Genomic DNA, 26,520 nt, shown 5'->3' with positions numbered 1-26,520 from the left:
GGTTAAACTTAGATCTAGTAATCATAGGATGAACTAAAGGGGCAGGAACAACTTTTGATCTAGATGATCATCGCAAAGGAAGCAACTGATTAGTATAGTTAGGTACTGAACAATCTACAATTGTACTTATGGGAGAGCCAACAGGTGAAGAATCATTAGGAGTTGGGATAGAGGACTGTGCTACTCGAGAGTTGGAAAAACTGGTAGGAAAGGACTGAATAGAACGAAGAACAGAAGTAGACTGACCAAAAGAACTTAACTAAGGGGAGTGAGTGGATGAGTTACGAAACAATTGAGGAAAGGGAAATTCATCAGCATTAAATTGAACATGTCTTGACACATATACCTTTCCTGAAGGATGCAAGCACTGAAATCCAGCTTGAACATGGCTATTACCGAGAAACACACATTTGGCAGAATGAAATTGAAATTTATACTTGTTATAATGTCAAAGGAAAGGAAAAAAAGCACATCCAAATGGTTGCAATTGCATGTAATTAGGGTATTTGTTAAAAAGAGTCTTGAATGGAGACTTAAACTGTAGAGTTGATGCTGGTAAGAGATTTATGGTGTAGACAGTAGTTTTAAATGCTTCTACCCAAAACTTTAAGAGCATGTGAGCATAGGCTAACAAGGTAAGACCCATTTCAGCTATATGTTTGTGTTTTCGTTTTGCTACACCATTCTGTTGATGTGTATAAAGGCAAGTGAATCAAGGTTGAATACCACAAGAGGTAAGATAGGGTAAAGAGGCCTTAAATTCACCACCATTGTCAGTTTGAAGGGCCTTGAGTTTGGATTGGTATTGTAGTTCAGCAAATGTATGAAAGGTTTTGAAAACAGCTAAGGCATCAAATTTTTGTTTCAACGGATATAACCATGTATATCTAGTGCAAGCATCGACAAAGACTATGTAATACTTATACCCCTCAATAGAGAGAACTGGAGCATGACCCCACAAATCTGAATACACTAACTCTAAGGGAGCCTTTGTAGTAATTTGACAATTTGCAAAGGGAAGTTGATCCATTTTGCCTATTTTACAAGAATCACAAATTGATAGATGCAAATTTGAACAAGGAACACCAACTTTATTCAATATCAACTGAAGTACATGAGATGAAGGATGTCCTAACTTGGAATGCCACTGTTAACCAATTTTATGAACCTTTGAAGATACATGAAAGGAAGACAAACAGGACAAAGAGGACAAATCTTGTCCTTTACATTTATTTGAAGAAACAACATTTGTAAAACTAGTACTAGCAACTAGTGTTCTTGACTCAATAAAGAAAACAGCTCTAGAATCAGCATGACCAAATGCTAGAGTGAGATGATAAAGACCGTCTTTAAGAATCCCTCGAAATAGCACTTGTCCTGATCCCTTGTCCTGTCGTAAACCTACGGTTCATAACAGGTTTAAAAAGTAATTGGGGAGGAATTGAGAGAGTTATTGGGAATAAGAAGGATCCGATTGAAGTAAAATCAAGAACAGAGTGATGGGAAAGGGAAATTGGACAACAATGGGGAAGAATTTAGAGAGAAATGAGAGAGAGCAGTAGAGAGAAACGAGAGGGAGATTGGAGAGAATTGAAGAGAGAGAATTAGAGTTTCATTTAATCAATTCAAGCATACTCTTCTCTATATACTTGAGCCTATTTATAGGTTATACAAATGAAAGAAACATCTAGAATAACAACCCTATGTGTTGTAACAGAATAACAGAAATAACTCCTAACAAACTAAGGTAGCTAATTACATTATTACCCTTCTAATTACCCTTGGGTCGTGACATGTCCTTAAGAAAGCAAGAATCAGAGTGAAACTCAGCAATTAAATTGTGATCTTTAGTAAGCTGAGAAACACTAATAAGGTTCTTTTTCATGTTAGGAACATGAAGAACAATAGGTAAAGAAATGAAAGATTTAGAAGTAGTTTGAGCATGCAATTGACTAAGGCCAATGTTAGAAATAGAAAGTTTCTTACCGTTGCCAACTGCAACCTTGTCACTGCCATTATAAGGAGAGTGGAGAGAAAGATTGCCAAGGTTAGAGGTAATGTGGTTGGTGGCTCCAGAGTCTACAATCCAAGAAAGTTCATTGTGAATTTGTGATAAGGTGATGTAGAAGAAATTTGAGAAGTTTCTGAGGGTTGAGGCAAATAGCCATAGTAAGTTCCTGGATCAAACCCTAGCTCAGTCAAGTAGGCTTCATTAGAACCTATGGGATGAGCTATAAATGACTATGAACCAGATTGCAGCACACCTCCTCTATCAAACTGTGAACCACCAAAATTTTGAGGAGGAAAATTTCTTTGAAAATTCCAATCAAATCTATGATAGCACTAGTCTGCAAAATGACCAGGCTTTCCACACAATTGGCAGTATATCCTTCTGCCTGAAAATCTGCCACGTCCTCGTCCTCCTCTAAAGGAACCTCCGACCTCCTCTGCTCAATCTATTCTCATTTTTAGACCACTGAGAAGCTAAATTTACATTTATCGATTCAAGACCAGAAATAGAAAAGTTAGATATATCCTTGGCAGCAAGCCTTTGTTCATGCATCAGTAACAAGTATTGAACCTTTTCTAAGTTGATTTCATCCATTTGATATGTAACAATGTTCACAATTGTCTCATAATATGGCCATCAGTAACTCTTTGTCGTTTAAAGGTTCTCCAATTGCAGCTAGGGCATGTCCTATGGTCTTGATTTCCAACATGTAATCATTTATCGATAAATCACTCTTTCTTATAGATTTAAGTTGTTGTTTCAATTGAAAAGATTTGGCCACAGTTTGTTATGAGTAAAGATTTTCGAGAACACTCCAAGCTTCAGCAAACATTTCACAATGAATAACTTATGCCAAAACTTCTTTATCAATAGTAGAAAACAACCAGCCTAAAAGTAATTCATCTGACCTTATCCAATTTAGATATTCAGGATTTACAACTTGAGCCTCGTGATCGAAATTTCCTGGATCGTTGATGTACTTGAACAGTGCTAGAGACTTGTTGATGTATGGCAGCAAGTCAAATGCTCTGATCGTGGCCAATATCTGAGCTTTCCAAAACAGATAATTGCCAAAATTGAGTTTGATTGGAACGTAGTTAAAGGATTTTGCTACCACTATAAAGTCGGATTAAGATGCCGAAGAGGAGTTAGGTAGTGAGGAGGAGGACGGACTGAAATCACGATTTAAAGCCATTGACACTAGTCGTTTAGCTCTGATACCATGAAGCGAGAGCTTCACATTTGGAAAAAAGAAAAAAACAAGAGATGAAAAATACCTCGAGAGATGTTATTGAAAAATGAATGAATAATATGACAATCAACTATCGTGAGAACTAGTTGATCCTTATATACAACAAGTTAATAAAGCTACCTAACTGCCTAACTAACCATTACAACAATTATAACAAAAATAATTAGCTGCAACTAAGAGCACAATTGCAACCTGCTACCGACAACTTATGTCCTTCACAGACATAATCTGGTTGTTTTCTGTCTTCCATGCTCGATACTTCAGATCTTCCTTCTTGGGTTGCACTACTTCACCAGTGAGGTAATCACCCCCTTTGCGGGAAATAAAAATCAAGACTGATTCAGACCATTGAAGGTAGTTTGGCCAGTCAACTTAATGTCGATGATGGTGAATGATAAGTTGTTGGCGGCTCCCGTGTGACTCAAGGTGATATCCGATGACAAAGAACCCTTCTCAATAACAATACTGCTACCAGATGATAGGCTTTCAAATGAGTTTCAAAGACTAGCTGTAGCGGAGGAGGCTATAGTGATGTCAGACAGAAACTTGAATGCACGAAACAACGATGGTGGACAAGACTAGAGATGAATAACGGACTGGGAAACAGTCCTTGACCAACGAAAGGGATGCCAGAGATGAAGGGGATGCCGATGATGATAGTCAAGATAGGCTAATGAAAAAGAACCCTAAACCCGCTTTGATACCATGAAGAAAAAGGTGATAATTTTTTCATACTCCATTGTTGTACATCTGGGATACATATATACAAGAAAGGAATCCCTAACTAATTCTAATCTCCTACAAATCATCTATCAATCTCCTACAAATCATTTATCAACAAAAAAGGAAACAAAAAGATTACTTAATTGTACATTCCTAACTAAACATTACCTAAATGGAGTAAATTAATACTGAAAATAACCGTAAATCTACAGTTTTAAATGTATTTTAAAATTGGGCCAGCCCAATGGGCTTTTACTAGGCTCGACCCGTGAGCTCAACAGGCTAGTCCGGCTCAGCCCACCCCAGGCGAGCTCATGGATCCAGTAGGGCTCTACGTTTCTTGACAAGCCAAGCCTGGCCCGATCCATCACATTAGGGCCCAAGGCCAAGCCTAGCCCGTTTGACAACTCTTAAGCGTTGGTAAATCATTATCTCTAAATATACTAATCATGGTGCTGGATGGACCACATTCTTCTAATAGTGGGAGACATTCTCTTGTTAGCAGTCAAGGAAAATGCTCGCTTGACGAGAAGGGTATGCTTAGATGAAATCTTATCTCGATTCTCCAAGCTACAAGTGTTCGGAAGTTTGGTGCCAAGGAGAATACCTAGAATTTGCCTCAACCTAGGTTAGTCATTTGATAGTTGCAGATTTAACAAGTTGTGAAGATCATGCATTTGCAGATCAGCAATAATACATAGAAAACAATAACACACTACAAAGATAGTGCCTAGCATGGTGAAGGGGTATACAGCAAGAAAAGCACTTAGGCAATGTGTATTGCAATTGTCGACAACTAGGGTTTGGTTTCTAACTTGGGAAAAACAGCGGCTGGTATTGATGGAAGGTTTCAATCAGTGTTATTTGATTGATGATTGATTGATTGTCTATACTTTCTAAAAGTAGAATTGTATCTTATAGATTAGTATATGCTTCCTAATTTGTTTGTATCCTAATATTGTATAGTTCCTCATCTAGATTTAGAATTCTTTCCTAAGCTAATTTTAGTAACTTCCTACTCTTGTAAATAGTCTTGTATAAATCAAGCTCTACCCGTGAGTAAGAAATAAGACAAAAGGATTATTTTTCTCCTAATTCTTGACATGGTATCAGAGCTCTAGGGATTGTTTTACAACTTCCTTAGGACATACGAAGCCTATCCTTACCAGTCTTCCCCACCTTTCATTTGATGTGCAAATCTTGGTTTAAAAATGTCCTCCATCCAAGATCCTACACCCAATATAGCAGACTCCAGCCATACCTCAGAAGTTCCAGTTGCTAGAACTCAAAATGGGGCCTCAAAAGGAGAATTACAGAATCTAGTGGTCACAGCTAATCCGAACCTTTCTTAAAGGAAAGGAGAAACTCAGCCACTTGTTAGGAACAGGCCTAAAGGAGGATGACTCGACATTTGCAACATGAGACGGGGAAGATTCCTTGGTGATCTCTTGACTCTGGAATTCCATGGTTCCAGAAATTAGCGACATTGTCATGTTTTTTACCACAGCCAAGGATATTTGGGAGGCCATAAACTTGACTTTCTCAAAGGTTAAAGACGCAACTCAAATTTATGAAATACGGGCAAGGGTGGCAACAACCAAACAAGGCTCAAAGACCATCACACAGTATGCAAATATGTTGCAAACTCTATGGCAGGAGCTGGACCACTACCCGTGCTTGAAGATGAAGTGTAGCAAGAATGATGCACTCCATAAGAGGTTTGTTGAAAAAGAACAAATATATAATTTCTTGGCTAGTCTCAACACAGAATTTGAAGCGATCAGAGTGCAGATTCTTGGTAAGGAAGACTTGCCTTCCTTAAATGAGGTAATCTCTTTAATAAGAGCAGAAGAAGGGAGAAGGGGTGCAATGCTAGAATCTATCCCTGGTGAGAGTTTTGCCCTAGTGTCTTTGAAAGCTCATTATCAAAACAAAGGCCCAAGCCCAAGGGATGAAAAGAAACCAATGGATAGGGAGTCTCTATGGTGTACCTTTTTTATAAAAAGCCTAGGCACACCATAGAGAAGTGCTAGAAGCTCCATGGAAAGCCACCCAAAGGAGGACCAACAAGGAGTTAAGTGCATGTGGTAGTCAGCAGCTAGCAATCTAAACCGAGAGATTCATAGCACGGAGGAGAGCCCCTTGAGCTTAACAAGCCAGAGATCAAAAGACTCAAAAACTTTTTGGGATCTCTAGAAAAAAAGGTAGAGAAAGGTAGCTGCTCTCTTGCTCCCACAGGTAATTCTTCCTTCTCTTTTTCCCTACATGCTTCAAAAACTTTACACCAAAATTGTTGGGGTGCTTCTGACCACATGACCTCCTATCCACACTTGTTTATTTCTTATAATCCTTGTCCCAGATCAAGAAAAATCACAATGGCAGATAGCTCACTCATTACCGTTGCTGGCCAAGGAGATATTCTCCTCAATGATCACCTAACCCTCAAGAATGTCCCTCATGTCCCCAAGTTATTTGTTAATCTTATATCTATCCAAAAACTTATTGAGGATACTAATTGTAGTGTATCTTTCTATTCTAATGTCTGTGAGATATAGGGGCAGGGCAAGAAAAGGATGATTGGGCTTACTAAGGCTAGAGAGGGACTTTATTAACTCGAGGAACCAAGAGGACAAGACAAGAAAGAATTTTCTCCCCTCGTGTCATGCGTAGCCCAATCCAACGAGGACAAGATGTGGTTACAGCATTATAAATGGGTCATCCTTCTTTTCTTACTCTAAAATTAATGTTTCCTAATTTAGCCAAAGGTCTGGATTTTAGTCACTTTCATTGTACCATTTGTGAACTTGCCAAACATAAAAGAGTGTATTTCTCTCATTCCAATAAAAGGACTGATTTTCCTTTCTCCTTAATTCATAGTGACATTTGGGGTCCATCAAGTGTTCCCAATATTTATGGGGCAAGATAGTTTGTTTTATTTGTTGATGATTGTACTAGGGTGGTTTGGATATATTTATTAAAAACAAAGTCAAAAGTAGGCTATGTGTTTCCTAGTTTTTACAACATGATTAAGACTCAGCTTGGGGTGAATATAAAGCAGTTTAGGTCTAATAATGCTAGAGATTTTTTCAATCAATCTCTATCTGTTTTCTTTCAACAAAAAAGTGTTATTCATAAGTCTTCTTATGCCCACACTCCTTAATAAAATAGGGTAGCCAAGAGGAAAAATGGTCTTCTTCTGGCTGTTATTCAAGCACTCCTTTTTCACCATAATGTCCCTCAACATTATTAGGGAGAAGCAGCTCTAACTGCCACCTCTCTTATCAATAGATTGCCATCTAAAACACTAGAATCTCATAGTCCTATTCAACTATTAATGAGTCATTTTCCTGACTTTCATGTGGCTAGTAATTGGCAGCCCAAGATATTCGGGTGCACAACCTATGTTCATGTTCCAACAATCAATAGAGGGAAGCTAAATCCTCGTGCCTTAAAGTGTGCGTTTATTGGATATTCACCTACACAAAAAGGCTATCGATGCTATCACCCTCCTTCAAAGAGATTTTTTGTATCTTCCCATGTTACCTTTGCTAAAAACGAATCCTACTTTAGATCATCAAATGCTCAAGAACAAAATCAGACCTTAACTAATAGGGATTCCTTTTTATTCTTTCTGACCCTAATCTATTATCCTTGAACACATCTTCTAACTGGAAGGACTCAGTAAGCATGACACCTGAGGAAGCTTCATCATCTACTCCTTGGCCTCTACAAGTATACTCAAGGAGAAAGAAACCCGAATCTAACCCTATGCAAGCCCCAGCATCCACTACAAGTCCCATAAGTCCTAAAGTCTCTACAGGCAGAAGTAACATTAACAATTCTGCCACCATTTCAGAGTCATCACCAGGTATTTCCTCAACCAACTCTCTTGATATAAGCTCTATTAAACCTACTGAACCCATTGTTCAATTAGAAACCTATGATCTTATTGGCCCATTATACTTAGAAAAGGAACCAGAACTTGTACCAAACATCCGTTACACCAATTTCTTTCCTTTTCTAAGCTATCACTTACCCATAAAGCCTTTCTTACCAGTTTGCATACTATTCCTATTCCAAAAAAAATTCTAAAGCCATAGGGAATAAGAATTGGAAGGATACCATGGAAGCTAAGATGCCAGCCCTAGAAAAAAACCAAACCTAGGATTTGGTAAAATTGCCTAAAGGAAAGCATATAATGGATTGTAAATGGGTCTATACTGTGAAATACAAGTCTGATGGATCTCTAGATCGATACAAAGTAAGATTGGTTACCAAGGGATATACAGAAGTGTATAGGGTAGATTATTTGGACACATTTGCACCAGTGGCTAAACTAAATACAGTTAGTGTCCTCCTTTCTTTGGCTGCTAACCTAGGTTGCCATGCTATCAGTTTGACGTAAAAAATGTTTTTTTGCATGGTAACCTAGAGAAAGAGGTATATATGGAATTGCCACTAGGTTATGGGATAGCCACACAAGGGCAGTTGTATGCAAACTAAAAAAAGCCCTGTATGGACTAAAACAGTCCCCATAGGCTTCGTTTGGGAGATTTACGAGTGTTATGTTTGGCATGGGGTATAGACAAAGCCAATGAGACCATACACTTTTTATTCAACATTTGGCCACAAGGGGAGTAACTATATTGATTGTGTATGTAGACATATTGTCGTTACCGATAACGATAACGAACGTATGGCTCAATTAAAAGAGTGTTTGTTAAAGGAGTTCGAAATCAAAGATTTGGGGAGATTAAAATATTTCTTGGAAATAAAGATGGCTCATTCTAAAGAAGGAATATTCATATCCTAGCAGAAATATGTGGTGGATCTCTTAAAAGAAACCAAATTGCTAGACTACAAAGCGACACACCCATTGACCCAAATCATAAGTTGGGAGAAGCACTAGAAGAAAATATGGTTGACAAGGGAGCTTATCAAAGGCTGGTTAGGAAGCTAATATACCTAGCCCATACTCGGCCAAATATAGCCTGTGCTGTAGAAATGGTTAGTCAATTTATACACAAATCAAGAGAAGTCCATCTTAAATCTGTGTATCGGATACTCCATTATCTAAAAGGGGCACCTGGGAGAGGCATTTTGTTCAAAAAGGAATGAGTTATAACCCTTGAAGCCTACACAAATGCTGACTATGCAGGCTCTGTTGTAGATAGGAGATCCACTTCTGGCTATTGTACTATGTCAGGAGACAATTTGGTGACATGGAGAAGCAAAAGGCAAAACATGGTGGCTAGGTCAAGTGTTGAGGCCGAATTCCGGTCCATCGCTCTAGGTGTGTGCGAGTTATTGTGGCTAAAAATTCTGCTTAATAATCTCAGGATTGAGTGGACTGTGCCTATGAAGCTCTAATGTGACAACAAGTCAGCAATCACTATCGCTCATAATCATGTTCAACACAATAGGACAAAGCACATTGACGTACATAGGCACTTTATCAAGGAGAAATTAGACAATGGGCTGATATGCACACCATACATCTCATCACAAGATCAGTTAGTAGATATGCTAACTAAGGGCCTACCTACACTAGTGTTTAACTAGATGATGAGCAAGATTGGGATGCAAGACATACATGCCCAATCTTAAGGGAGAGTGTCGGCAACTAGGGTTTCCCTTGGCAACAGGTGACGGCAGCTAGTGTTTGGTTTCTAACTTGGGAAAAACGGCGATTGGTATTGATGGAAGGTTTCAATCAATGTTAATTGATTGATGATTGATTGATTGTCTATACTTTCTAAAAGTAGAATTGTATCTTATAGATTAGTATATGTTTCATAATTTGTTTGTATCCTAAAATTGTATAGTTCCTAATCTAGATTTATTATTCTTTCAAGCTAATTTTAGTAACTTCCTAATCTTGTAAAAAGTCTTGTATAAATCAAGCTCTACCCGTGAGTAAGAAATAAGACAAAAGGATTATTTTTCTCCTAATTCTTGTCAGCAATGGGCAAGCAATGTGGATAGTAATTGTAACGAGCAAGGAAAGTTGATGTGTCATGAGTTCTTAGCAGGGGGCACAAGCAGAACGTTTTCTTGGTCAAGCTAAAAATGTCTACTGACCATCTTCACCTGAAGAACCATAGGCAGGTCACTCGAAATGGTGCATTTTACTTAAACCTCACTTTCCCTGTATTTCAGTTCATTATATTTGAATTTTTTCGTCAGGCAATAACCATAAAAATTTCAAATTGCTTTATTCCTAAGTTTGATATTCTAGGAAGCTACAAATTCAAAGTTCCATGGAATATTTAACATTTCTAGGTAACACTAGGTAAGACTCACAAGAACATGTGAAATAACAATTTTCTAAAAAAAACTAAACAAGAAGCAGTGAAGCAGGTGTCAATTCAAAATTTTGTGGAATATTTGACATTCTTAGATAACATTGGGTGTGACCCACATGAACAAGCTGAGGTAACAATTTTCTAAATTCTAACAAAATCTAAACAAGAAGCAACCACAGGGCGTGTGTGTGTGGTTGGGGGGTGGGGCACAATTTCTTAGTTTTTTACATTACAAATGTTCACGTATCTTTATTGTATTAAAAAATCCAAAAATGAATTCCACATTTTATATGGTGAAAGAAATCCTACTAATTTTATTCATAAAAAGATGAAAATTTTTACATCTTTAAAATTAAACAGAAAGAAGTGGGATTGATAGGTTGACCAACAGCATCTATGGATCCCTACCTATTTAGTTGGAGTTTGCACTATTTTCCATGGAAGTTAAGTGAGGGACACATGTTTTCTCAGTGTGTCTAAAGTATATTCAATTATGAAGAACATAGAAATGAGAGGAGATGTTTGGATCAGCCTGAGATGCATCAGAGTTTATAACAGTGTTGGAGTATGACACTTGTCCAACAAAAAGAGGGAACCATCCTGGAAGTGTCCATGCTTCTAGTCATTAACATTATTGGATTAGCTGTCAATTAGCTGTTAGACTAGCTGTAATTAGTTGACGATTAAGCCTTAATTTTAGGAGTAATTTTAGCCTTAATTATTGTACATTCCTACTATAAATCTCAATAGAAAGAGGCTAGACCATGCAAAGTTTCGGCTTCATTGCAACTACTGTGATCTGAGATAATAATGTTGCATAGGGTTCAAGATTCAACAAAAGCTGAATATCGGTAACTACAACTCGTTTCTTATGACCTCTAAGCCATCTGGAACAATCCATCCACTGGAGTTCTCATTAAAAGAAAATAAGTAACAGCTAGGATCCCCTTTATTCAAAAAAAAAAACTGTAACAATTACTTCTTCTGTTCTTCAAGTTATCCAAGACAAATTCGTGGAAAATCCTAGTCAATAAATTGCTGCAAGCAAAACATGTCTACTGGTCATTAGTTTCAGCTGCAGGAAGAATGTAGTGAATATCTCACCATTACAAAGAATAAGCTCCATTTTCTACAAACTACACGTGTGCACATATATATAGAGGGGGGATTAGCAAGTTACCTCAATGAAAGCCTCTGGGTTTGGGCAGTTCTGTTGTTTAGATAACTTGAGTGTGCACTCTGCAGCAGTGCGACCATCTCGAAGCACTACAGCCTTAAAGAACTCCAGTAAGGTGTTTCGATCTTTCCTAGAAAGTTCAGCAGTCATGCCCACATCGAGGAAAATGATATGAGGCCTTGGTTTAAAAAGCTTTTTACTTGAAGCCTTGCTCCGAGATGCCCTAACAAGAATATTTCCTGGATGCATGTCTGCATGAATAAAATTGTCTACCTGGAAAAGGAGTTTAGAACCACTATTGATCAAGTTTACAAGGATGAACGCCTAATAAATTTAGTTGCTGGAACAATACTTGAAGAGACATTAAGATTAAGAAAGATTGTCCTCAGCCAACTGAATTGGGCTGATCAGACCAAACAAATTACACAAGAAAATGTCAAAATTCCTTCTGGTTCTCAAGAAACAGCCATTTACTTGAAGGAGGTACAGAAAAAATAGAATAAAAACCCCTCTTCTCTGGAATTTGAAAAACTGAAGGGACAATTAACTATGCTTACATTTCCTTGTACTCTCTTCCAGTAACCTTGTTCTTAGAAATATCTTAGAAATATATAATAGAATCATATATAAATTATTTAAAAAAGAAAAAGACTCAACTGTATTTACCAAGTCAAAGATATTGAAGGAAGCATGTAACTAAGTGTAAATTAGGGGATGTTAATTTATTCCTAATTGCGGTAAATTAAGGATTAGTTTGTTAAAACCGAGTACTAATATGGCCCAAGAATCACTCACTATTCCCACTGAAACCAATCACAACACAAGAATTGTTGTGTCATTTGTATTAGATTACATTAGATGTAAACAATATCATTGTATTGCTGCACGTATTTTTTCTGTTGAAGAGTTAGAATTAATCTCACTTCTAGAAGGTATGTTTCTAAAAGGGGCAGCTGACCAATTTAATTAGTTTCGATCAGTTGGGCAGATAGTTAAGTCTTGTAACTCATGCCCCTATATCTTATAAATAGGGATTGTGGGATAGGGATAAAGATCAGCTTAGTGCGCCTATTTCCGGGAAGGTTAGGTTCCAGTTTCTGTCTTGTATTTGGGATTGAGTGCAAGAGGTAGAGAGTGGCTGGGGATAGCTTGTATTCTCTAGAATCCTGTTACCTTTCAGAGCATATAAGAGAGGTAGGGTTCAGGTTCTCGTTGTAATCATTCTATAGTTGTTTCAAGATAGTGGAAAAGAGGCGCCTAACAGTCTGGATGTAGGTCTTGTTCCCAAGACTGAACCAGGATAAATTCTGTGTGTGTTCTTGCTGTTTTGTTTTCTTATTTCTTGTGGTGTTTCTATCGCTTGTGTTATCTGGTGTATGAGTGGATAAGGAGAGCTATTTGAGTTGAGAAAATCGGTGGACTGCTATGATCTACTCTAACAAGAATAAAACAGAAAGTAAATAATCAACAGAATTAAAAAAGAAAACATAAATGCAAACCACATCACAGTGCATGCCAATTTACCCTGGTTCATGCCATAAAAATGACACTACATCCAGCACTCCAAGAAGAGAACAATCCACTAAGAACTTAGGAAATCAGTACAAGAATCCCTCACTCACCTTCTCTTATCTCTCAAATACAATCCTCACATGAAGACTCCAAGAACTATTCTATCACTGCTCTCTCTCTCTTCTCATTGTACTCGAACACAAGAGAATGAAATGAAAAATATGATTAATGATCTAATCTAGCCTCCGCGCCCTTCTATTTATAAACTAGAGAGGCAGATCTTCCTAGGGGAAATAACCGACTATTAAAAAATCTAAACTACCCCTATTAGTTATAGTTTATTACATTTAAGTCCTGCAATCTAACTACCACCCGATCATCCTTATTTTCTCCTCTGATTTCTTCTAGACTTCCAGCACAACAACTCGGGTAAAACATCAACATGATTGATTCCTAATTGTTGTGAATTAAGGATTAAAGACTTGACTCCTGATTGTTGTAAATTAGGGATTGTTGATTAATTACAAATTAGGGATTGATTGATTTGGGATTGCTAAAAATTAGAGGTCGATTAATTGCATAATGTTGTAAATTATGGATTTTTTTTCCTTTTTCTTCTATAAATCCTCTGTATAAATCGTGTTAATGAAATAGAATGGGTTTTTTTTTGTTGCCAAACTTTTACAAAAACAAAAAATGACTCAACAAAATAAAAAATTAAAAAAGAAGCCTTGACAAATTCAGATCCATTCAACTGAGAGTTCAAACGAGTTGTCTTCCAAGTTCCATTAGGACAAGCAACTAACCAAATTGTATCCTTTTATACATTCCCTATGTGTTTCTACTATGGTTGCATAAACTTGTAAACTGGTATGAAATATAAATGAAAAATGGCATCTCATCCTTTGTTAAATTTGCAACCCTCATTCTTATTTAGTTTTTTTTTTAATGATTGCTTTTTAATAGTTTATATTTTTTATTTTTATAAAAGTTTACTCTTTTTTTTTTTTTTATATGCGCTTCACTTCGCTTAAGAGTGCATTTCACTTTACTCTTTGTGCTTAAGCTCTATAGGCCTTCTACGTTTAAGTGCACTTAGCACTTTTCAAAACACTGGTCTTTCTTCTCTCATAGTCGAAACTCAGTTTGTATTTCATTCATAAAAAAAAAAAATTCACATTATCATCAACAATTCATAAGATATTCACAATGTAATTGGCTTCTAATTCAAGCTAAGTCATTTTTGTTTCTTGATGATGGCATCACTAGAAATAGGAACTGTCACACGCCTTCCATGTTGGCGCGACATTGGCAGCTCATTTACATTTCTCGCTGTCTTCTTATTCATTTCCTTCATGTTATATTGTTATGTTTTTTTTATTTACTTTATGTATTTGCACTGGTTGGGTTATTACAGCTGTAAGGGGAGGGGAGAGTTTGTTAGAGATATTCCATGGGGAAGGCCACGTGTAAAGAGGCCTGGGAAAGAGATAAAATAGTTGGTTATTAGGGGTGGGATCTGTTGTGGCAGCACCCAGGCTAGAGGTATAATATCCTCTAGTTTCGGCTTGTAAAGGATATGAAAATTATCAGAAGAAATTCTACATTTCTCCTCTGTTTTCATCTCTCTCTCTCTCTCTCTCTCTCTCTCTCTCTCTCTCTCTCTCTGTTTTCTCTTCTCTCCCTCTAATTCCAATCTCTTACCTTCTTCATCTTCTCTAAATCCCCTACTGCACCTTCTAAGTCACACCGAATTAGAAGGTGGTTCTCATTGTCACATTGGAGTTGTGACAGGAGCCATTAAAAATTGAATACAACATGAACATATGTTTTCTCATTAGAGCAAGAAAGAATAATAGCTGTTGAATAAAACATGAAAGATACATAAAAGAAGCATTTCCCTTGGTAATACTTGGCAATTGTGAGCTCTCTGTAACTAATAATCTTAATTTTCAGGATATTGCAAATCCTTTTCTCTTTTTCTTTTTTATAGTTAACTTGCAAATTCACTTACTTAACAACACCACAAGGAAAAGGAATAATTCACAAATATAACCACAAAACTATAATCAAGAAATAAATCCTTGTTTTGCTGTTCCACAAAGTCCAACAATGACTAGTCACAGTAGCTCCAAATTAAGCACTAGCACGATGAAAGAAGACTTGTGCAGCTAGATAACATAAGAATCATAAAACAAAGTTTTAACACCAGAATGTAAAATCTAATTGATAATAGCATAAGTGATAGAGAATTATTCCAGTAGGAGTTTAACTGAACATTATTTTTTGCAGGATTCTGTTTCAATAAATCCTATACTTTTGTAGGATTAGATATGTTTCCTAATATTTTCTTTTCCTAAAAGTATTTAACTTCCAGTTTTCAAAATGCCTATATAAATCATGCATTGCAATGAACTTAGTAATGTTGAAATTTATTGAATTGAATACAGAATTGGATTCTCTCCTGTTTCTGAATCCCACTCATCTCATTTGTCCCTTCTCCCCTTCTCTGCAGGATTCTCCTCCCACGTCTCTCTATCCCTCGTTCTCTCTATTATTCTTCCTCTTATCCCTTTCTTCACTGTTTTCTTTCTCTCTTCAATCTATCTATTCTTTCTCTTCTCTTGTTGTTATTTCCCCTTCAGTTCTTCACCAATTTATATAGGTTTAGGAGGAGAGTCAGGAGATTATAATATCTGAGAAGTCTAGGAAATCCTAGAAATGCAGAGATAGTTTGTGAAGTTGATAGCGAAACATCCATGAATATTATCCCCCCCAAACTTCTACTAGAGTAAAACTGCAACGTAATTCCTTGTAACAGTCACAATTATGAGGTTGCAAAACAATTATTGGCTTTAAGTTTATTCCCTAGTTTTAAATTGTTTTAGATGAATTCATGCACCATTTTTGGGATTCCCGTCTTGGGGATCCAGATCATGTTTCTCCTGATCCAGGGACACAAACAAAACCATGATTGGGAAAGTGGGATCTGGATCACGGTTCTGGGAGGGAGGAATGAATCTGATAACTATGCTCTAGCCAGCCAAATGACCCAGTACCCTATGATATCAATAACTGACTCAGTGATCATAATTGGGCTGGCTAAACAAAGCTGAAATACCTGATTCCCAAGGGAGTATCAAGCAGCAGTCTGTTTATGTGAAGCATAACAAGCATGTGCCTTTGGCCTTGGCCCCAAATAGTTCAGCAGCTTTGGCCCATAGGCAATGGCAATGTGTCTTTTGGCTGGCATTCAAATAATGCACATATTAGCTATTTTGTGTCGAGCATGTTTTGTGAAGAACCAGGTGCCTAAATCTAACCAACAATTAACAGTAATACAAAATCACATTTCTATAAGCAATAGGGTTGTTTTGTTTCATACAGTTACATTTTGGGGCAAGATGGTCAAATTTGCTAATAGATATAAGGGATCTAATGACTTAATTTAAACCTTTTATTCTGGATGAAAGGTAAATAGGAGAATTCAGATGCCACATGTATCCAGCATGACAAGCCGTTGGGAAAATGATGTATCATATAAATCAAGCCATTTGTATAATATGCTTACTTCAAATAAATACACAAATAACAAGGCTATTATTCAACAAGAAGAACATCATAATTTTTAAGAGCAAGAAAAAAGATATGGTGAGAATGAAGAGAACACCAATATAAGCATGGGAAATCATACCAGAAGCATTTTTAGGAGTGCAAGAGTCCCAATGTGTGCAAGGCCACTTTTGATATGTTCAAATCCTTCAAGCTCCTCAACATAGTGCAGAACACTTTCACCATGCTCATAAGTCTCCACTAAAACAGCTGGGTGCACCAGGGGATACAAAGGTTTTGGGAACGAAACATCCTTTGACTTGCGGAAATTGTATGTGAAACGACTCAAATTAGCTGCTTCCCTTGCTAGATCAACTTGAGACATCATGAAAACAGAAAATTGTTGTACACTTTCATCCAATCTTGACCATTTCAATGTTGGCATGAACTTTGATATTTTTGCAAGCAAATTAATTAATACAAAATCCCTTCTGATTGCTTCACCAACACCTGGATGTCTAACCTTCACAGCAACCAGAATGGGCTTGATAAGTTGGCCAGGATATTGGAATTTTAAGGTAGCTCGGTGAACTTGAGCAACACTTCCAGAAGCTACAGGTTCTTCTTCAAAATTTTCAAATATATCATATAAATTCCTTCCAAATGCCTTTTCAATAGTCATTTTCGTGTAGGCATAGCTATGTGCTGGTGCTTTAGTATGAAGTTTTGCCAGCTCAGCACACAGATCTCTTGGGAAGAGATCTGGCCTAGTTGCCGCCCACTGACCCCATTTAATAAATGCTGGGCCTGCTTTTTCCAATGTAAGATGAATAATGTGAAACCATGTCTTTCTAAACTCAATGCCAAAACGATCCACAAATGGAGCCATAACAATGCAGGGCGAGAACAAAATTGCCAGATATATGGCTCTCAGAAACAATATCAAACCCTCTAAAAGTGAGTATAGAAATAAAGTCAAGTAAACATGCCCATCTGCATGCATATAAAATAAATTCTCTGTTGGGAAGCATTCTGCCTCTGCCAATTTTCTTGGTGTCCAGGCTAGCTCCCCAATGAAAAATGCAAGAACGCCTGGAGCTCTCACTTGCAATCGCGTTAAGGCAAGGCTTATTGCACAGGCAAACCTACTTATTGGTGGTAGAACTGGTCCGTTGTAGGAACATATCTGAGAAAGCCTTTTCCAGGCAATTTGAGCATGGTGTGACATTGTTTTACTTGCTGAATGTACATTGGAGCTCTTATAAACAGTAGTCTTCCCCAAATTAATTTTACATAAGTTATATGAAGAAAATCCTTTATTAGGAAGTTTATACTGTGAATATAATCTGCACAGGATGTAAGAGAGCCTAACTGTAATTTTTGCCCCATTAACTCTTATCTCGGAACTGCCAGCCTTCTGGCTTGGGAGAAGGGAATGTGCAAGCCTCCTAAATGCCAAAGATCTGCATTTAAATGCATCATCTATTCCATCATGGAGACATCAGATTCAAAAAATCAAGTTTGACAAAACAGAAAAGGCTATGAAGATAAAATGCCACGGTTAAGATGAAACCTTAAGCAACCATAGTGTCTAACTGTTCTAAAGATATCCTGGTCATGTAACACAGACTTGATAGTCTTTGGAAAATAAAGACCAGAGATGGTATCTAAACCTCAATGCTCATAAAAGAAAACAAAAATGGTAGGATCTTTTCTTTTCACTGTATCAGCTGACACTATTCTGCTTACCTTAAGATTGGCAGACAGGTACTTGATCCATCTTACCAATTGCAACAACAATAATTGGTAGCACAAGACCTCTTGGGTTAGTGAGGCCAAAGCTTAGTCACACTTTTGGATGCAATAGACTGTACTAGGGGACATTCAGACCAACTGTTAAAGGATATTCAGACTGATCGTTTTAATTTATTGATGTATTTATTTAGACTCTGTGATGTACATATATTATAGCTCAGATGCTCTCAGTTATTTATTCACTATTCACTATTATTATTATTGGAAAATGCTTGAATGCTTTGTTAATTGCTTTGGCCCCTCAGAAAATAGGGCAAAATACCTAAAAGACTTTAGACCTATCAATCTCATGGCTCATGGATAGTTTTTATAAGATTCTTGTTAAAGTTTTGTCTTTGAGGCTTAAAAGAGTTACTGCAATGTTACCTTGAATTCCCAAAACACCTTTGTCCGTAAGAGGACTTTAGATGATGCCCTGATTAACAATGAGTGTGTAGACCCCTAGGATTAAGAATCATATCCCTGGCCTTTTGTGCAAGTTAGATATCAACAATGCCTGGAATGATATAAATTAGAAATTTCCTTTTATTTGTAATGGATGAATTAGGTTTTTGGGCCAAGGTGGGTGAAATGGATTCAGTTTTGGATATTTTTTTTTTTTGAGTTTTCATGTCTTAGTTAATAAGATGCAAAGTGGTTTTCTTTAAGAATTCTAGAGGTTTGGGGCAAGGCAACCCTCTTTCTCAATTTTTTTTTTTTTTTAATCATGGTCAAGGAGGTTTGAGTCTTCTTCAAAGTCCCTAGGTTAGGTTGTGTATTGTCAGTTTGAGTTAGATCAATTGACTAATCGCAAATTCACAATGCTTTGTTTTCCCATCTTCTTTTTATAGACAATTCCTTGTTGCTTTAAATAATTTTGAGAGTCCTAAGACATGTATTGTTATTTGTTTCAACCATTTATATGTTGTGCAACAATTTCTCAAAAAGTACAATTATTCTAGTCAGTAAGGTGCATTCTAGAGGACTGGATTGAACTTTAGGTTGTTTGTGGGGATTTTACTATGTTTTTGCCTGCAACCCTCCCCTTGGAGCCCATTATAAATGCAAAAAATCATGGGATGGGATTGCGGAGAGGTATGAGTCTAGGTCAGTGGTCATCCTATTGGGAGAGGCAATACTTCTTGAAAGGAAGTAGGCCTACCCTTACTAAAAATATGTCATCTAGTCTTCCTACTTGAACTATGTTTCTATTTAAAATACCTATTTCTATATTTGCAATACAAAGGAATTATTGCGGCACAGTATTCAGATGAGTTTAAATTCGAGTTTGGTTGAGTGGAAAAGGTTATGTCCCCATTTGTATAAGGAAGGTTTGGGCATCAAGAATTTGACTATCTTCAATAAAACCTTTCTTGGGAAGTAAGTTTGAAGGTTTGGAAGGAGGTTAGCTATGGACAAGTTTGGATCGTTAGGAAGGAGCAATAAAGTGGTAGGGGATTGTAGGACATCAAGAGAGTTTGGTATGTCTTTTTTAGTTTATTCCTTTTAACTAGGGGAATGGGAATATAGTTAGGTCACAGTCAAACACTTGGTGTGATCATAGACCTCTTTGTGGTGTCTTCCCTATTATGTACCACTTGGCATGTGACAGGAGGGTGGTTGCTGGCAACAATTTTTATTTTTCCTCAGTAGCATTGCTTGGAATCCTCAATTTAGCTGTCATATCCAAGATTGGGAGGTATAATCTATGACAAACTATTCTAGTTTGCTCACTGGCCACTCTCTAGTCGCTAGGACAAGGGTTAATCTCTATCCACTCATTCTATAGGACTTCATGTGAGCAAGGAGGGGCCAACTTTCCTTGGTAAATCATTTGTGTCAAGAACTGGTCCTGACCTAGGGTTTGTTTGAAGATAGAAATGAGAACGAGAGAGAGGGAGAGGAAGAGCAAGAGGGAGGGGTGACGAAGAAAACAAAGAGAAATTAGAGAGAGAGAAAGGAAAGAATTCAGATTTGTTATTACTCCACAACCTCCAAAGCAGTCTCGAGTACCTTATATAGCTACTCTTTAAGGCATTTGTTTCAGTTACATATTGTAACTAAAATAACAACTAGTAACTACTCCCCCTGAGAAATAATCTACTACACCTAAGATCATGACATTCAGTCCTAAAGAATTTTCTTATCCACAAGAAATTAAAGAAACTAGGCAGCCCGAGTAAATTGGGTGAGCAAGTCCGGCAAATACTCCCAAGTGGTATGATCCAGATGCAAATGGGACCATTGGACTAACACAGGTGTAAAAGGTAGAGTATCCTTATAAGTCACCCGTTTGTCTCAGATAGCTAGACGCTGAACCTCAACCTGATGGTCATCAGTTATAGGGGGTAAGGCAGTGCTAGATAAATCTTGAGGATCAATTGTCTTCTTGAGTAATGAAACATGGAAGACTGGATGTATAGTAGTGTTGGATGGCAGCTACAATTTGTAAGCAATAGGACCCACTTTAGCTCTTATTGGAAAAGGGCCATAATACTTAGAACTAAGCTTAGAAACAGTATAGGGAGAAAAAGACTTCTGTTGAGAATTGTGATAGGCCCCCAATTTACTTGACTTATCAAAGAAGGGGCAGGGGGCAAGGGCAAGGGTGTAAATTGGTTGGTTGGCATAACAACCAGCCATGTGCATAGGGGTAGAGAAGGAAAATTGTTGGGTTGTGTAACAACCCAGCAAGTGCGTAACAGATTTTTGTTGAGGAGGAGGGGGGAAGAATAGGTAGAGGAGGGAGAAGTTGGGAGAGGTAGAGAGTATTCTTGTATTGAGTCTTAGGGAGAGTTAAGGGCCTCTCGAATGCCTAGATTTTTCTTGTAATCTGATTGAAGTTGGAAATCTGAATTCAGTTTCAGTGTAATTTTCTTGGGTTCTCATCAATTTGATATCAGAGCATCACCGATCCTGATGGTGAACTTGATAGACCGAGTAGGAGAATTAGAAGGGAGGATGGAAGGCATGCAACTGGGAGTTGATGCCATGAGGGGTGAGATGCAATCGACGGAGAAGAATGTCGCAAACTTGCTGGAGCAGTTCGCATGGATGAGAACGAGGTGGGAAGAGCAGGAACGGAAGCAGAAGAACAAGAAGAAAATGGGAGGCCAGCCTCCGGAATTCATTCAGGATTCTGAGGCAACCTCGGATGTGGGAGTATGGCGCGCCAAGGCAGGTGGTGCCGATGGGGGTTGGCAGCTGGAAATCAGAGGGCGACTACTGGAGATGCCCCTCTTCGAAGGCGATGATCCGGACGGCTAGATATTCAGAGTCGAACGTTATTTTGCAGTGACTGGGATGACTGATGAGGAGAAGATATATGCAGCAGCCTTGTGTTTGGAGGGAGCTGATCTGTCGTGGTTCCAATGGGAGGAAAAGCGGCGGAGGGTGAAGGGCTAGGAGGACTTCAAATTTCCATTGGGGAGTTGCTTCCAACCCACCCAAGAAGGCCCCATTGAGGAGAGGTTTTTAGCCCTCCAGCAGAAGGGAACTGTCCTGGAGTACCGCCAATGCTGCGAGACATTGGCATCGCCTCTTGAAAACTTGTCAGAAGCCATGCTGCAAGGGCATTTCATAAATGGGTTAAAACCTAAAATCAAGGTCGAGCTAAGGGTGTTGAGGCCAAGGGGTTTGGAGCAGATGATGGACTTAGCTCAACATATAGACGAGCGAAATCAGGTGGTTCTGAGAGGGGCGATTGGAGCAGGTTCAAACAAAGGACCGGCCATGCCAAACCAAATTTCAACTTACCAACGAGGGGAAATTTTGCCACCCTCACAACAACCCCCAAAACTGACAACAGTCAGTCCTCCTATCCCAAATCGACCACAGACTAGTGGGAGAAGGAGTAACCCACCCTTCAAACGGCTTAGTGAGGCTAAGTGTAAGACAAAAAGGGATAAGGGCCTATGTTTTTTATGTGATGAGAAGTATACTATAGGCCACAAGTGCAGAAACAAAGAGTTACAAGTAATGATGATATATGATGAAGAGGTAGAAGAGAAGGAGGAGGGGGAAGAAAAGTTGGAAGAGTTAGTAGGAGAGTCGGGGCAAGATGGGGAGGTCATTGAGCTCTCCATGAATTCTGTGGTTGGATTGACTACACCACAAACTATGAAGTTCAAGGGGGACATAGAGGGGCAACCGATGGTGGTACTTATAGATGGAGGGGCAACTCATAACTTCATAGCAACCAAGCCGGTGCAACAGTTGGCTTTACCAAGGGAGGAGATAGCAGGATATGGGGTAGTTATGAGGACTGGAATAGCAGTGCAAGGGGTTGGAATTTGCAAGGGAGTGAACTTAATCTCCAAAATCTGCAAATCATAGAGGATTTTTTACCTCTGGACTTGGGAAGCTCGGATGTGATTTTAGGAATGAAGTGGCTAGCAGCAGTTGGAAAACTGAATGTGGATTGGAAGGCCCTCACAATGAAATTTCATATATCAGGCATAACAGTAACCCTGCAAGGGGACCCTAGCTTGAGTAAGACCTTGGCATCCTTGAAGGTGATGGTGAAGGCCTTTAGGGAAAATGGGGAAGGAATGCTAATAGAATTGGGAACCATGGCGGCAGAGATCAAAGAAGCTCAAGAGGAAGCTCCAGTGATGCTATGGGGGGTGTTAGCTGAGTTTGAGAGGGTTTTTTCTTCACCGGAGGGGCTGCCACCTTGCAGGAGGAAGGATTACATCATCAATTTGGTTCCAGGAACCACACCAGTTAATGTAAGGCCCTACTGATACCCCTATTTGCAAAAAAAAATGAAATTGAGAAGCTGGTGGGGGAGATGCTAACTGTTGGAATTATACAGCCTAGTTCCAGCCCATTCTCGAGTCCGGTTTTGTTGGTTAAAAAGGATGGAGGATGGCGTTTTTGTGTGGACTATAGGGTCTTTAACAAGGTCACTATACTGAATAAATTTCCTATACTTGTGATAGAGGAGTTACTTGATGAGTTGCATGGTGCCAAGGTCTTCTCCAAGCTCGATTTGAAATCTAGTTACCATCAAATTAGAGTCAAGTCGGAGGACGTTCCCAAGACAGCTTTCAGGACTCATGAAAGGCATTACGAGTTCCTAGTAATGCCATTCGAGCTGACGAATGCACTAGCCACCTTCCAATCTTTGATGAATGATGTTTTTAGAGAATATTTATGGCGTTTTGTGTTAGTGTTCTTTGATGACATATTGGTGTATAGCAGGGATTTTGAACAGCATGCACAACATTTACGTTGTGTCTTAAAGGTACTAGCGGACAACCATCTCTTTGCCAACAGGAAGAAATGCGTGTTTGGATAGTTGGAAATCGAATATTTAGGCCACATTATATCTCATCGTAGGGTTTTAGTCGATCAAAGTAAGATACAAGCCATGCTAGAGTGGCCTACTCCTACATCGGTGAAGGAATTAAGGGGGTTCTTTGGCCTTACGGGATATTATAGACGCTTTGTGAGGGATTATGGCAGGTTAGCAAGGCCACTAACGGAGAGGTTAAGGAAGAATAACTTCTTTTGGGATGAGGCAACCGAGCAGGCCTTCCAACAACTTAAGGCTAAAATGATATCTCTACCCGTTTTATTCTTACCGGACTTTGGGAAGGCCTTTGTTATTGAGGCTGATGCATTGGGACAAGGTATGGGGGTTGTATTAATGTAAGAGCAAAGGCCTATCACTTGTTTCAATCATGCTTTTAGTCAGTTAGGGAGAAAAAAATCTGTTTATGAGAGGGAACTAATGGCCATAGTGTTTGTTGTGCAAAAATGGAGACATTACTTGTTAGGCAGGAAGTTTGTGGTTCGAACAGATCAAAGGAGTTTCAAATACTTGATGAAACAGCAGGTGGTGAGTCCAGAATACTTGAAATAAATGGTGAAATTGTTGAGGTTTCAATTTGAGATACAATATCGGCCGGGTTTAGAAAACAAAGCTACTGATGGGCTATCTAGGATTTGCCACCCAGCAATAATAATAGCCTTAACAGTGCCTAAAATGGTCCAAATGGATAAGTTAGCCAATGAGTTGAAGGCAGATGCAAGATTGCAAAAAATTATTCAGGAGCTCCAGGCTGATCCTTCTTCACACCCCAACTTCCAGCTAGTGGACAGTTTTCTCCTTTACAAGGGCAAGTTGTACTTGCCCAAGGGCTCCACTCTCATTCCATCATTACTTCATGAGGGGCATGATGGGAGCATGGGGGGACACTCAGGATTCTTAAAAACTACAAGAGGGTGGTAGCAAATGTTTGTTGGCAGTGAATGAAGGATATATACAAGTATGTAAGTGATTGCTCAATTTTCCAAAGAAATAAATATATAGCTTTAGCACCAAGGGGACTCTTGCAGCCTCTTCTGATCCCAACCCAAATTTGGGACGACATTGCTATGGAGTTCATTGAGGGATTGCCAAAGTCAGGCAAGATGGATTCAATTTTGGTGGTGGTGGACAGACTTAGTAAGTACGGGCATCTCATTGGACTTCAACACCCGTTTACAGCTGGGGAGGTAGCTGGAATTTTTATTAAAGAAATGGTGAGACTTCATGGAATTCCAAAGTCCATCATATCAGATAAAGACAAAATTTTCATGAGCAAATTTTGGGAGGAGATGTTCCGACTACAAGGTACCAAACTCAACAGAAGCACCGCCTATCACCCTCAAACGAATGGGCAAACTGAGGTCCTTAACCGAACTTCAGAAACCTACCTTTGTTGTTTTGCTTCCTCAAAATCGAAGGCATGGTACATATGGCTACCTTGGGCTGAATTATGGTACAATACCTCCTACCACACTGCTACCAAGGTGACTCCATTTCAAGTAGTGTGTATGGGCAAGAACCACCACCCTTATTGAGGTTTGAGAAGGGAACTACCCCTGTTTCAATAGTGGAGCAGCAGCTGGTTGAGAGAGACTTAATCCTTGAGGAATTGAAGGCCCAACCGATGAGAGCACAAGCACTGATGAAGAAGAGAGCAGATCTGAAAAGAAGGGAGGTAAAGTACAAGGAAGGAGACTGGGTTTATTTGAAGTTAAAGGCCATATTGGCAAAAATCATTGGCTGCCCATGCAAATGAAAAGTTGGTTTCCCGTTATTATGGTCCATTTCAAATTGAGAAGGAAGTAGGTCCAATAGCTTATAAGCTGATACTGCCATCTCATTGTCCAATCCATCCAGTATTTCACGTGTCCTAGCTACGGGAGGCAAGAGGGGCATTGGAGGCTAATGTGGAGCTTCCTCGACAGCTAAATGAAAACCTTGAGATGCTGGTGGAACCGGAAGCAATGCTGGGAGTTCGACCAGGGACCGGAAATAACTTGTGGGGGTTAGAAGTGCTCATACAATGGAAGGGGCTACCTCCATTGGAAGCTACTTGGGAACCTTACCACTTGATCCAACAACAGTTTCCATTTTTCCACCTTGAGGACAAGGTGAAAGTTGGGGGGGGACGAAGGAGTAATAATAGGCCCCCGATTTACTTGACTTATCAAAGAAGGTCCAAGGGGCAGGGGCAAGGGTGTAAATTAGCTAGCTGGCATAACAGCCAGCCATGTGCGTAAGGGTAGAAAAGGGAAATCGCTGGGTCATGTAACAACCTAGCAAGTGCGTAACAAATTTCTGTTGGGGAGTAATGATAGGCCCCCGGTTTACTTGACTTATCAAAGAAGGTCCAAGGGGTAGGGGCAAGGGTGTAAATTGGTTGAATGGCATAACAGCCAGCCATGGGCATAGGGGTAGAAAAGGGAAATCACTGGGTCATGTAACAACCCAACAAGTGCGTAACAAATTTTTGTTGAGGAGAAGGGGGGAAGAATAGGTAGAGGGGGGAGAAGTTGGGAGAGGTAGAGAGCATTCTTGTATTGAATCTTAGGGAGAGTTAAAGGCCTCTCAAATGCCAAGATTTTTCTTGTAATCGGATTGAAGTTGGAAATTTGAATTTAGTTTCAGTGTAATTTTCTTGGGTTCTCATCAAACTATTAACCCTAAGATAGACCAAATCCCCCACCAAAAGACTTCTATTGAGAACTACTCACTCGTTGTGGGTCTGCATACTACTTCATCTATTTTGTGCAGTAGACAACTCCCTTTTAAGCGATTGCAACATTTCTTGCCTCTGCTACAAATATTGGTCCACCATTGCAATTGTTGGTGTATAGTCCACAATGGCAAGTAGAAGTGGGGGTTTAAAACCGAAAA

General features: G+C 38.8%; 1 protein-coding gene across 2 annotated transcripts in view; it reads right to left on the bottom strand.

The window, feature by feature from the left end:
- The window catches only part of LOC127810918 (ABC1 family protein YPL109C, mitochondrial-like), a 65,456-nt gene that overhangs the window by 17,062 nt on the left and 21,874 nt on the right, over positions 1-26,520 (bottom strand). For both annotated transcript variants that reach the window (XM_052350528.1, XM_052350529.1), the window contains 2 exons: positions 16,675-17,995; positions 11,472-11,741 (listed from right to left, as the gene is read on the bottom strand). In XM_052350528.1, the coding sequence (XP_052206488.1) occupies positions 11,472-11,741; positions 16,675-17,995 (1,591 nt within the window). The remainder of the gene's footprint in view (positions 1-11,471; positions 11,742-16,674; positions 17,996-26,520) is intronic.

This window comes from Diospyros lotus, chromosome 10, assembly GCF_014633365.1.
Source record: "Diospyros lotus cultivar Yz01 chromosome 10, ASM1463336v1, whole genome shotgun sequence".
NCBI lineage: Eukaryota > Viridiplantae > Streptophyta > Magnoliopsida > Ericales > Ebenaceae > Diospyros > Diospyros lotus.
The sequence above is the reverse complement of the archived record's forward strand: the minus strand, read 5'-3'. Positions and strand labels throughout refer to the sequence as shown.